The sequence below is a fragment of the Notothenia rossii genome (assembly GCF_949606895.1).
Source record: "Notothenia rossii genome assembly, chromosome: 9".
In the NCBI taxonomy this organism is placed as follows: Eukaryota; Metazoa; Chordata; class Actinopteri; order Perciformes; family Nototheniidae; genus Notothenia; species Notothenia rossii.
Genome location: NC_136907.1, coordinates 66,110,165 through 66,122,490, shown reverse-complemented (window position 1 = coordinate 66,122,490; position 12,326 = coordinate 66,110,165). Strand labels below are relative to the sequence as shown.

The 12,326-nt window shown below is 37.9% G+C and overlaps 1 protein-coding gene across 2 annotated transcripts; it reads left to right on the top strand.

Moving 5' to 3' along the window:
• Positions 1–947: 947 nt before the first annotated feature.
• Positions 948–12,019, top strand: mylk4a (myosin light chain kinase family, member 4a). 2 transcript variants are annotated; one of them, XM_079651336.1, is made up of 15 exons: positions 948–1,739; positions 5,199–5,336; positions 5,797–5,893; positions 6,208–6,568; positions 6,749–7,035; positions 7,708–7,813; positions 8,295–8,388; positions 8,723–8,832; positions 9,083–9,224; positions 9,312–9,382; positions 9,473–9,601; positions 9,675–9,827; positions 9,934–10,012; positions 10,355–10,409; positions 10,748–12,019. In XM_079651336.1, the coding sequence occupies exons 1-14, from the start codon at positions 1,218–1,220 to the stop codon at positions 10,406–10,408; spliced, it is 2,343 nt and encodes a 780-aa protein (XP_079507462.1). In that variant the 5' UTR covers positions 948–1,217; the 3' UTR covers position 10,409; positions 10,748–12,019. The 2 variants fall into 2 exon arrangements, with proteins under 2 accessions (XP_079507462.1, XP_079507463.1); XM_079651337.1 differs by lacking the exon at positions 5,199–5,336.
• Positions 12,020–12,326: the final 307 nt, after the last annotated feature.

The window sequence follows — 12,326 nt, the reverse complement described above, 5'->3', positions numbered from 1 at the left end:
ATGGTGGCTGGATTCCATCTAAACGTTATCAGCTATAAATTTACGGAGATAAGTCCAATAAGTTTGACAAAATTGTCAGGAAATAGTTTGAGTAGCCAACCGTACTTTTTAATAATTGTGACTAGCATGTTGTTCAGTGTTTGCTTAAGTGTTTCATTTCTGTATATACCCTGTGCTTTGACCATGAACACATGTTGTTGTTCAAATGAATCATACATATTTTGATTTATAGGGAACATGGTTTACGGTCATATTACAAGGGCTAAGTTAAAATGGATCCCTTCCTCTCTTAAGGGAGGTTATTGGTGGATGTTTTGTCAGTGAGTAGGCTTCGTATAAATCATTTGGTTCACCCATCTCTTCTTTCAGTCGAAGGGCTTTAAACATCTTACTGTAGTTCCCCTTAGCCAGAAGCCACATGCTTCTTCACGTTTCCCCGAACACTGAGTGCAAGTTACAGGCATTCATGAGATAAGGAGGGTATTTGCATTGCAGCACGTTGCAGACTCACTTACAGCTGTACCAACTAACCAGCACCATTACAGACTTTTCAATGCCATGAACTTTATTTAAAATCTACAATAAACAATGAAATCTCTTATTTTACTCTGAACTCCCCCCACTAATACCTATGATCCTCTTCTCCTTTGTTTTACACCTGTGAAGTTCACTCAAGATTGACAGACCTTCAGTCACTATGAGGTAATGTTAATGCCATTGCCATTTGAAATCAAATGTAAAACAATTCTGAGCATGTGTCTTAAACAGTGAAAAAGTTCTGTGTCAGTGAGCATTTTGACACCAAGCAGGGGAGTGACGGTGGTGGGCTTAACACTTAAAGGCTCTCAAATGTCTCATAGACCAAGCTTTGCCAAGCCCCCACCCCAAACACTTGACCCCTGCTGACGTAGGCTGTCCATTTACATTTAGGGACACCGGCTCACTCCATTCTTAATACCACTTCTTGTGTGGAGGGAAGCAGGCACCAGGGACAAAGTGTGAGAGAAATGGTGTTGGTGATTGGTGATTTAAAAAACCTTGAATCACTTCTGTTCCACTTTTATTTATTTATCAAGTGTGCACACCAACGGGGAGCACTGACGGGCAGAGCTGGCTACGATTTTTGAAAAAGTATTTTCGTCTGTTTCAAGGACTATATTGGTCCTATTTTTGTCTCAAGTTGGTGTCCTAACGTGATTTCTAAATCACCGCAAGCCATGAGTTCCTTGGTAATGAACACAGTAGGAGATGGCAACGGCAGCTTTGACCTCATCCAGAACCGGATTGAGTCACTTAGCAGCAAAATGGACAAGCTCATCAACATTCAAGAAAAGGTCCTCAACCGGCTAGATGGGATGTCTCAGAACATAGACGGCATTGAAAAGGATATGGAGAATCTGAAAGTTGACCAGGAGGAGATCCATATCCCACCAAAGATGATGAATCAGACGCAGATCATGGGTCGAGAAGTTAGGGAGATATGCCAGGAGATGAGCACCATAATGTCGGTGGTGAACCAGCGGTCCGAGCTGCAGGCTAACAAGCTTGAAGGAATGGAAAAGCTGGTCCTCAACATGCAGCAAGTGATCAGCTTTATTGGGGAGACGGTGAAGAGTTCTAGGGTTATGAAGCTGATGTTCAAAGGCCCTGCAACTCGGAAGGGCTCCAAATCCAAAGACAAAGCCAAGCAAGCCAATAAAAGGAAATCATCTGACACAATAAACAAGAAGCTTGACCAGGTGAGACTAAGGATATTTTGCGTGTACCTTTTAGAAAATGTGAACAAATGCTGCATTATGGTGATTTTGAAAAAGTTATGTTTCGAAGAAAAAATTACAGAATTGTTTCAATGAATTAAGGTTTGATAATTTGTCAATTTTAAATATAAATGTTTTGGTTTGGATTGCTGGATATCGTCATCCAGTACATCTTGGTTTGTTTCAAGGGATGCTATTTATTTTTCTTGCTGACTTATTGATTTCTTAGATCTCATAAAGATGTTTTGGTTGTTCTTGGCAGAACATGTGAAAATGATCATAGCAGCCTATTCTATGAATGTGATTTGGTTTGTGTGTTATACCTCATATAATGGGGCTGGTTTAAAAAGGTAGTGTCTAAGAATTGACATGTTGACACTTGCCAACTGCTGATTGAAGTTAAAGTCATTACGAACGCCAATTTTATAGTGTTATTTAAGCTCCTGGGTAATAAATATGTCCCTCGTAGTTTCTGTGAAGCCCCAATTTAACTCACATTTATACTTGTTGGATCTCTACCCATGCTCGGTACAACATGGCCTCCTTGGCGTGAGGCTCACTCTGGGACCCCCTGGCAGGGCACGAGAGGTGAGGCCAGGGGTGAAATGTGAGTGGCCATTGGAAATGCTGTTTTTGGATCAGGGCTGCAGTGTTTGTGGTCAAAAAGGGCTTTAACCCCTTCAACTCACTAGGAGTCAGGTGTCAACAAATTTTGATGAGTCAGTCTTTCTCCCTTTTTCACTTCTCTTATTGACTTACTTAAACAAGGCACATGTTTTTGTATCGAAGACTGTTGGTCTTGATTGTGTCCAAATCAAGGCTGATAGCCAGTAAGGACATTATTTTACACACAACTTTTTTACAGCACCAGTTTCGAGTAGGTTAACAGTGGGTATTGCCGAAATGCAATGCCATGGGACTCTTGGAAAATGACCTAACTTCCTGAGCTTCAATAAAGCTCATCATAAGATTTCATTGGGAGTCCAGCAACTTTGATTTAGAGCTTTCATTAAATGTCTGTATTTACCACTGCATGCAGTGTTGCAGGATTTGTCGGTATGTTCAGAAAAATAAAAAAGTAAACATGTACTAATCTAAATATAATATCAGCTTGGTATCTGTTGCTTCCCTGTGCTTTGAACTGGTTTGTTAGAATGTAGGTGCCTAACTTAAAGTTTTTGGCTTTTTTTGTGGATGAGAAGAATTATACAACCGTTTCAATTACTGTGACATTGAAGTCATCCCCAAACTTCAGATGTAATCTTTATTTTACATGTTGACATGTTGGTCAATCATGACCCTATATAAAGTTCACTAAGTGCTGCTTGGCATCAACAGCATGAGCTGCACTTACAGACACCCTAAAGCAACTTATCAAAACATTCCTATCACTTGCGTAGGTTCATACATTAGAGTCATATCTCTTTCCTCTATGACCTGCAAGCAAAGAGCAAACTCACCTGAGTGGCTGTGACGTCAAGTTAGCACATACTTAAAATATTTAGGAAATAGTTCACGATGCAGTCAGGTTTTTGAATTCATATTTGTATTAATTACAGCTTTGTTAGGTCATATTGGTGGAACCAGCTAGTGTGTAAATCTTATCCAAAAATGTAATTAAATAAACAATTATTCAACCGAAAACCCAACCCTTTGTTGACAACTCTTTCCCAATTAAAGTAGCTAGCAGCACTGGCAAAAAATCGCTAAATCTAGCCAGAAAGTTGCCAAGATGGAAACAATAACAGCCTGTCCTTTCAGGCCTCCCTCCAAACCCGCTCTCTCATAATCGGTATAAACTTAACCATAAGATAATGAACTTAACCATAAGATAATGAACGTAAACATCAAACATAGCTAGTTACGTAGCAGCTTGTGGAAGACTCTGGTAATGCAGAAGGAGCGCCCTGATTTAGTGTCTGCTGGTTCTGCCAGGTTGTTAGAAAGGCATGTCGGTTGGCGTATCTTTAATGTGGCCCGAATTACGAACAAATTACAACATATAAAATAAGGTAAAATGGACCTTTATTAATCCCAGTGGGGAAATTCAGTTGTACAAGCAGCAACAGGGTAAGCGTGAAAAAACAGGACAGCACAGATTCACACAAATTAATAAAATCAAAAATAAAATCAAGATTTAAAAAATAATAATAATGATGATAATAATAAAAGACTATGAAATAGGAGATGAGTAAAATAACTGTCAGCATACATACATATTTGGTCATCTAAATTATAAAGTACGAAATGAGTTAAAGTGACAAGTGAAAAGTGAAAATGGACATCTGTGCATGTAGTGACATATCTATCTACATATTTGGTCTACTACGAATATATTAACATGGGTTTTGGAAACAGTGTATATTTATGTTCAGTGATTTTATATATATTTTTGTACATTATTGACCCCTTGTATATACCAAGTTTTTTTTTTTTTTTTTACAGAACATTGATTAATTGATTGCTATCGGGATGTAAATAGTATTCTTTTTAAATAGGACAGAATGTTTTTTGTTATACATTACTCATAGCGTCAACATATTACTCATAAAAATCAAGCCAATGCAAAGTCTCTGTGAAAATGTAATGGCATATTATATTCTGAGGATTAATGACCAGATACCAATCTGATGGCTTTTATGTGACTCACATTTCAGGGAATTTCTGTGATCGTCAGAGCCCTTGTCAGATGGTTGCTCCATCATCATCCACCTCCATAGGTGTGAGATATCTTACGAGTAACTGCTGTTACTATGGCCTCCTTCCTACAGTCTCCCTATCAGAGTTTTACATTCCAGAAAACACTGCTGTCACAGCACTGGAAATATACCCTATGATGTTTACCTTGTAACAGCATTCAGAGAACAAATGTGAGACACCCCTGGGTTCGCAGCTTTTTCCATGCTAACCTGATCGGAGAGTGTTTAGTGAGTTTCCTCAGCTGAGAAATTTGAACAACAGCCCATCGCTTGTAATATTTTCCGCTCAGGGTCAGCAATGCATTCCGTCGCTGAGAGCGACAAGTGATAAGCTATAAATTCACTGCCCTGCTGCCGTCTATCCATTTGCTATGAATAATCAAAGGCATGCCATTATACAAGAGAGTCTGCGCATGGAGACATGATATAAAATACATAGGTAATGTTGCTTATATTTTGCCTTTTGTCATTTTTTAATGTATCGTCATTTGACATTAATTTGTTGTGTGATTCATTTCTTGTGTTGTGTGTTTTTCATGTGGTCCTAACTTCATCAAATCAACCTGTCACTGTCATTTCATTGAGTTATAAATGTTATTTTTCATGTTGTGTGCATTTATTCTGAACAAAAAGTCATCATATCAACCTCATATTGACAGTCATTCCTAACGTTTAATGTTTCTTCCATTTCATGTGTATTCCAATAACCCTACTAAGCCATGTCATCTTGTCTTTTCACTAGAAACCTACCTCTAATAAAGCCAATAAAGGGAAACAAGACATAATTCCTGCATGTGAGCCCAGTTCTCTACAGACTTCTCACAAGATAAAGCTCCATGGACCAAAGCGTTACCTCGCCTCTCGCAAATATGGAAACTTAGTAGGTTTATTGTGCTTATGCACTTTATACAGCAATCCATCTTTTTTATTTATAATATGTTAATATGTTCTTTTGCATGTTGGTCTCCTTTTGTTTCATGTTTTCTCCAAAGGCTGCTTCCATAATATTAATATTAGTGTTTTGATCAATTGACAAGAAGGGAGCAATGCATTACATTTGTATTACAAGAAAAAAGAACATTGCTACCTTTTTAATTTTAGCTTTGGGGCAGTACATAATACTAGTGTGATCTAGTTAATTTTATTTAAATGTTAAGGTATAAGGAGTAATAAAGTTAAGTTCTGCCGAATCAGTAAAATCATCTTTAAAAAACCAAAACATGAATAAATATCCTTTAGTATAACATTTTAACTGAGTTTCTTTAAAAAATAATAAATTTAAATATCAAAATGGCTGATTGTCCAGATTTACCCCTAACTTTTCTATTTGTATTCCACAGTTGAAGGACCACAAATCTAAAGATGGGACAGATAAACCCTCTTTGAGCCCTAAGGGCCTGAAGGCTCAGAAGAAGATGAAGCCTCCAGACACAACAGGTGCTTGGATCAAATACTTTTTTATTTATTTTGCAGAATTTATTTAGTGGGACACAGCAGCAGCAAAATGTAATAACAAATATGAACCTTTACTTTGCGCTTCCATTAGAGTTTCATCTAAGTATTGTGTTAGAGTGATATTCTATTACATGTACAGCTGTGGCCGAGTGGCATTTACATCGTGACACAGAAACCAAGCTCAGAAGGTCAAGGGGAAATATTGGGCAGCCTCATGATGTTCCATAACCTTTCGAAGTATTTCACTGTGGTTTGCAGAGATTAAATCCAGATCCTGTTTGGCTTTCTTCTTGTAGAAAATATCTCCCTTAAGAAGCAGGTGCTGCTCTTCGAAGAGGTGCAGAAACTCAACAGGGAGAATGCACAGAAGTCAGGTCACAAGACTACCACTGGATATCTGGATCTGGAGGCCGGAGTGTCCCCTAAAAGTCAACAACCTGACTCGCCTGCTTGCAACCTGGTTGACCTCCTGCGTGAAGATTCCCAAACAGATATGGGTGAGAAACACATGGCGGTTAGTGAGGAGGAAGAACCACAGCTGGATGTGCAGGATGTGGTGAAAGAGGAAGAAAAGCTCCCAGAAGAAAAGAAGGAAGAGGAAGCATCTGATGAACAAGAGCTGCCTGAGGCAAATGGGGATGAAAAAGAGAACACAAGGTATATTTGACCCCATAAGAGATGCAAAGATGTATCACTTAATCCATAAATAATCTACAAATAAAAAGGCTGCAACTTTTTAGATAATCATCTAATCATTTCCTTTCAACATTTGATTTGAGAATTGGATAGGTCATTAACTGTAATAACATCAGAAATAAACATACTTTTTCCCGGCAGTGATGACCACAAAGATGCCTCCACATCTCCAGAGGCTGAGCAGGACCAGATATCAGAAGTCAGCACAGGTACCATGTTGTGTCTGACCAAGGAACACTTCATAGTGGAGGAACACACCGAGGGGAAGCTGGAGGATGAAGAGGAAGAGGGCTGGGCTGTCTTCAGCACAGATGGCATGGATTTCCAGTTAAACCTAAAACAAAGGGTCGAGAGAGCGAGAGAGGAAATGGATGAAGAAAAGGAAGATGATGAAGATGAAGATGAAGAGGTAGAGCGGTACTTCATTGGTAAGTCTGGGTTCCCCGGCACTAATCATGGTGGGAAGTTTAACGTTTGAGGAACTAAACTTAATCTACTCAGTTTAAGCGCCGTTTAAATCTTCTGTATGGCAGGGCAAAGTAGTTTAAATAATAAAGGTCATGTATAAAAGTCTATAGTTGTTTCGTAAATCACCTCATACAGTACTAGAGCTGGATTGCTTATTTTAATTGTAACATGTCCTACTAAGTATTTTGTAAGTGTTTAGAAAAATTAAATACAGTTAGAAAATATTATAATCAGCTAAATTGCAATATCAATATCAGCCTCGGAAGTCTAGTATTGTTCTTTGCTCTGGTTATATATCATACATTGAATGCTTGACTCCTTCCTAATATAAGAAGGGTCTATGCTAAGTTGGTACAGTACAGTATTAGGTATCAGAATAAAACCCTTGAAGGAGTCTGGCACTATGACTAGAAGATGTGTTGTGCTAAAGCGTGGGTACTCCTCTGCAATATTTAGACTACAACGTTTATCATAGCGCGGTAATGCACAATGTGCTAACTTGATTAAAGCAGCCCACACCCGTTCGAAAGCCTCACTGTAGTTAATTAACAACGAAGCTCCTATGTTCTCACGTTCCTTTTAACTTATTAAAACAGATTATATATTTTCTCTGATCCCCCATCCTACTTTAGACACCAGTCTTCCTCCATCGGCCCCTTTTAATCACCGCATTGTTTCTGCCAAGCCCAACCAGATCATCAACTTCTACACCATCAACTGGCAGGAGGTCCTGGGCGGGTGAGCAACCATACTTTTCAAATCTCCATGTCATGCCAAAAATGAAAGCTATTGACGACCATTTGATCTACCACAGATCAAAGGCAGTGTGAAAGAGTTTCCCACAAAGCCTAATTGCGTAACCCTCCCCCTCTCTTCTCTTCTCCCCTGGTTCATAACTCCAGAGTCACGGCAGTTATTTTTACTTCAGGACTGGCTGGTATGTGAAACAGTATCCCTGGTGCCAGCTGGTATCTAATCACTAAGTGTTAATCCACGTCTTCAAAGAGGAGACACTGGCCAGCTCAGATTGAATGAAATAACAGATTAAGCTCTTCCCTGAACTAAAACCTCTCCGTTTGACAGAAGATCAGTTTTTGATTTGTCATGGAAACATAAAACACACGGTCTCAGTGCTGTTTCACAACTGTTACTAGGCTGCTAGGATCTGACTGTTACCGTGCAACTCTAAAACTTGATTTCCTCCCTCCCTGTCTTAAAGGGGTCGTTTTGGCCAGGTGCACAAATGTGTTGAAAACTCCTCTGGTCTCACTTTGGCAGCAAAGGTCATCAAAGCCAGGAGCATCAAGGAAAAGGTAAAGCACCGAATGTTCAGTGTAATCATAATAAATTAGCATTATTTTAATACTACATCAAGAGCCACACAACATGATATAAAAAGCAACAGGCTTAGTTGCAACTTTCAGTACATACTACTGCACTACAAGGCCACTTGGAACAGAAGCATAGGGAATACTTCTCACCTAGGTGAGACATATTTGACCTAGAAGAGAAGATGCATTGTCTCATAGCAGAGAACAGCTGACACATCTCATCATGACCATGTGTGTGTGTGCACGCTCGTTTGTGTGTATGTCTGCATCCTTATCTGTTTGTCTGTCTGTTTGTCTGCGCCTGTGTTTTTGGTAGGAGGTGGTGAAGAATGAGATCCAGGTCATGAATAATCTGGACCATGCCAGCCTGATCCAGCTCTATGCAGCTTATGAGTCAAGGAATGACATCATCCTTGTACTTGAATAGTATGCTCCTTCTTTTATATTCTCAGCACAAATGTTTATTATTTCTTTTTTTTAAACCAGCAAATACCAATAACTTTTCTTCAATGGACTTTAAACTTCTTTAAATACTGTGTGTCAAATTGATTTTTGATTAAATTTGTTTTCATAAATGTTTTCTTGATTCATGATTGATACATCTGCTAAAAATAAAACGTTTTGAATTGCTCTAGTGTTGTTGATTGGTGTTTTATGCATTTGTCTTTACCCTTAGTGTTGGTGGAGGGGAGCTGTTCGACAGGATAATTGACGAAAACTACACTTTGATGGAGCTGGACGCTGTACTGTTCATCAGGCAGATCTGTGAAGGACTGCAGCACATGCACAAAATGTACATCTTACACTTGGACTTAAAGGTAATAAAGTTTAGTCATCGAAGTATTTTTTTAAACCAGACTTAATCCATTTTTGAAGTTAGTCTAATCAACTACTTTGAATTACAGCCCGAAAACATTCTGTGTGTGAGCAGAATCACAAATAAGGTCAAAATCATCGACTTTGGCCTTGCTAGGATGTGAGTACAAACCCTCGCCTTGTATTTTGATTGACAGTTTCTTTGACCGCTGTAATCATACACAATACAAATGTAATTTTCTTCACCTAGATACAAACCCCGTGAAAAACTGCGAGTTAATTTTGGCACCCCGGAGTTTCTCGCTCCTGAAGTCATCAACTACGACTTTGTGTCGTTCAACACAGACATGTGGAGCCTCGGGGTCATTACCTACATGCTGTGAGTAAACACACACACGCACAGGAACACACACATTTTTAAACTAATGCTAATGACTGTCTCTTTCTTGTAGTCTGAGCGGTCTCTGTCCCTTCCTTGGCGACGATGACAACGAGACTCTGAACAACATCTTGGCCTGCAAGTGGAACTTTGACGAACAAGAGTTTGTAGATACAACTGAAGAAGCCAAAGACTTCATCTCTAAACTCCTTATTGTGAATAAAAGGTAAACATCTTTAATTCTGTTTGACTGCTCTTCAAAGTGTGTGTGTGTGTGTGTATGGTCATTTTTCACAGAATATACTGTATACTTCTCATGTGTTTGTTTACAGTTGGAGGATAGGGGCATCTGAGGCCTTGAGACATCCTTGGCTATCTGACCCCGCCCTTCATCATCGCCTTCATACAAAGGTAAAACTCACTATCCTAGCCTACTTTTATTATAAACAAACAACACAAGGTTGCTGATCTTAAAAAAAGCTGTATCCCCCAAAATAACATTGAAACAATAAAAAGTTTCAACTTTTATCGAAAAAATGTGCACACTTTTTTTAAGCTTATAATTGAACTTTTTTGTTGTCATAGAGAATCATCAGTTTAAATGTTTTGAACTTAATTAGACAATCATATTAAAAACATTAAAGATATCAAATCCTGTTTGAAGAATAGCGAAACCTTACCATATGCCGCTGTGCTTTACATTTCTTCTAATATATACATTTTTTATTTTTTTGTTATTAAATTATTTCACAGAAAACTATGTGCAAATCTCGGAGATCATCGTGTGTGCCCCAGAATGACAGCTGAGGTTGGTATTTTTTGTCTTCGCTATTTTTTATCAGTTACATTTCATGTAAGTCTTACATTGGTTTTTAGGTTGTTTGTGAGCCCATGATTGAATGTTTATTTTATATATTATAACGTTTTTGGATTATGTAAAGTTTTTAGAACTTGAATCTTCAGAGATCATAATTTGAAACAATTGCCGGTCACAGGAATGCTTTCATATCATCCACAAGGGGGAAGCATGTCTCAAGTTGTGCACGGTAGCGCGGCAGAAACAAGAGTCTGCATACCTTCCTGTTACTGATTATATAACTGTGACCTTCTGAGAGTCACCCCGTTTACATTTTGCTTCTTTTTTAGGGCGACAGTGATGTGATGGCTTGAGCTGCGGCCACTTGGACCAACCCTCCTGTCCACGTTACTTTTCAGGCTACCCTACATGTGATCCAATGGTGCTGTGCTAATGTAAGCAATATTCAAAAACGCATACACAGAAAAATCTATTTGTGAATTTAGGATTTATAACTGGATCACCCTGCATTAGACTGTGCCTTTATAAAAAAAGAATGTGCAATTTATGATTGCAGAAAATATCCTATAACATCAAATGGCACCTCAACTGTTTTGGTTTATCGTATATAGCGTTTCAAAAACCATGTCATAATCTTAAGACCTACTTTCTTCATGTAATATCATATAAGAGCTTGATTGTGTGTGGCATCTGTGCCTTTAAAGTTGAATGTGCTCTATGTACTTTACATTTGAAATATCCACCCAGTGAGGCACTCTCATTGTTCTCTAACCAAATACACTGTGCTGTTATTGTTCGCTGCTTTTGTATCAAGGATACATCATGTGTTGTATTAGCTGAATCTAATAATTGAAGTTGCATTTCTCCCCTCTCAGTCACAAATAATATCCAATATATGTTTCATGCTGTAAATAATTGCTCCTCTGTAGATTTCAATTCAAATGTGCTAATATCTTAGGGGATGGTCTCCATTAAATTGGTGGATGTGTATTGTACGTATGGACAGAATGGGATTTGTACGATCGGTGTCATGAGCTGTAGTATGTGCACTTTATAAAGTTATTTATTTAAACATATATTATACATGAAGCTACATAGTTCCATTGGAAAAGCTTGTGTGGTCAGATGTACTCATATCCTACTTTGTCTGGGTGTAATAAAGAACAGTTTTACTTTACATCAAACCAACACAGTTTATGTCTTATCACCTACTGTATTATTTAATTATTTTTTGCATGTTTTCTATGTATATTTATCCATTGAAACTTAATCTAGATACACATAGAAATATATTTTATAAACTTTTTTTCACTCTAGCTGCGTATTCATGCTACTGTAGATGCTTTTTCACATAAAACAAAGATATAAGTAAAATGCCTTCTGTGAAGGTTCCCTAACTGAAAGTAATAGACTACCTACCTAACATTGCCTACAATGATACAATGTTGTTAGACCTATATTTATGTGGTTTTAATTTAACTTCATTATGAATGTGACTTTAATTGTTGTTGAACACAGAGTGCTAGTAAAATAAGTTGTCCTCACGCAGTGTTAACAATTTCAGTGTGTACACATCCAATAAACTGAAATTGAGTCTTGAATCAGATTATGTATTCCCTTTTTCTTGTTGCTCGTAGTTCAGTACAATGGCATTCAATACGACTGAGTTTACGGAATAGATTATTTTTTGATTATTCAGGCGGCAAAATGAAAATCAAGAGTTCCTTCAAATCCAGTTGCTTACGGAAAATCATGTTAACCTCATGTCATTTATAGGTTTGATTACAGTATCATGATTAAAGTTATAATATTATGAATGAAAGTAGAAATTTTTTATGGTAGATTAGAAGAAGATTACATTTTAGGTGATGTTACTTTCTTTCTAAAACAAACCAGTCTAAAAATCTA

Bases quoted from the DNA above. Each gene is read 5' to 3' on its own strand.
- mylk4a (XM_079651336.1), top strand. From the start codon at position 1,218: ATGAGTTCCTTGGTAATGAACACAGTAGGAGATGGCAACGGCAGCTTT. The intron at 5,337-5,796 runs GTAGGTTTATTG...TGTATTCCACAG, and splicing joins CTCGCAAATATGGAAACTTA to TTGAAGGACCACAAATCTAA. The intron at 5,894-6,207 runs GTGCTTGGATCA...TTCTTCTTGTAG, and splicing joins GAAGCCTCCAGACACAACAG to AAAATATCTCCCTTAAGAAG.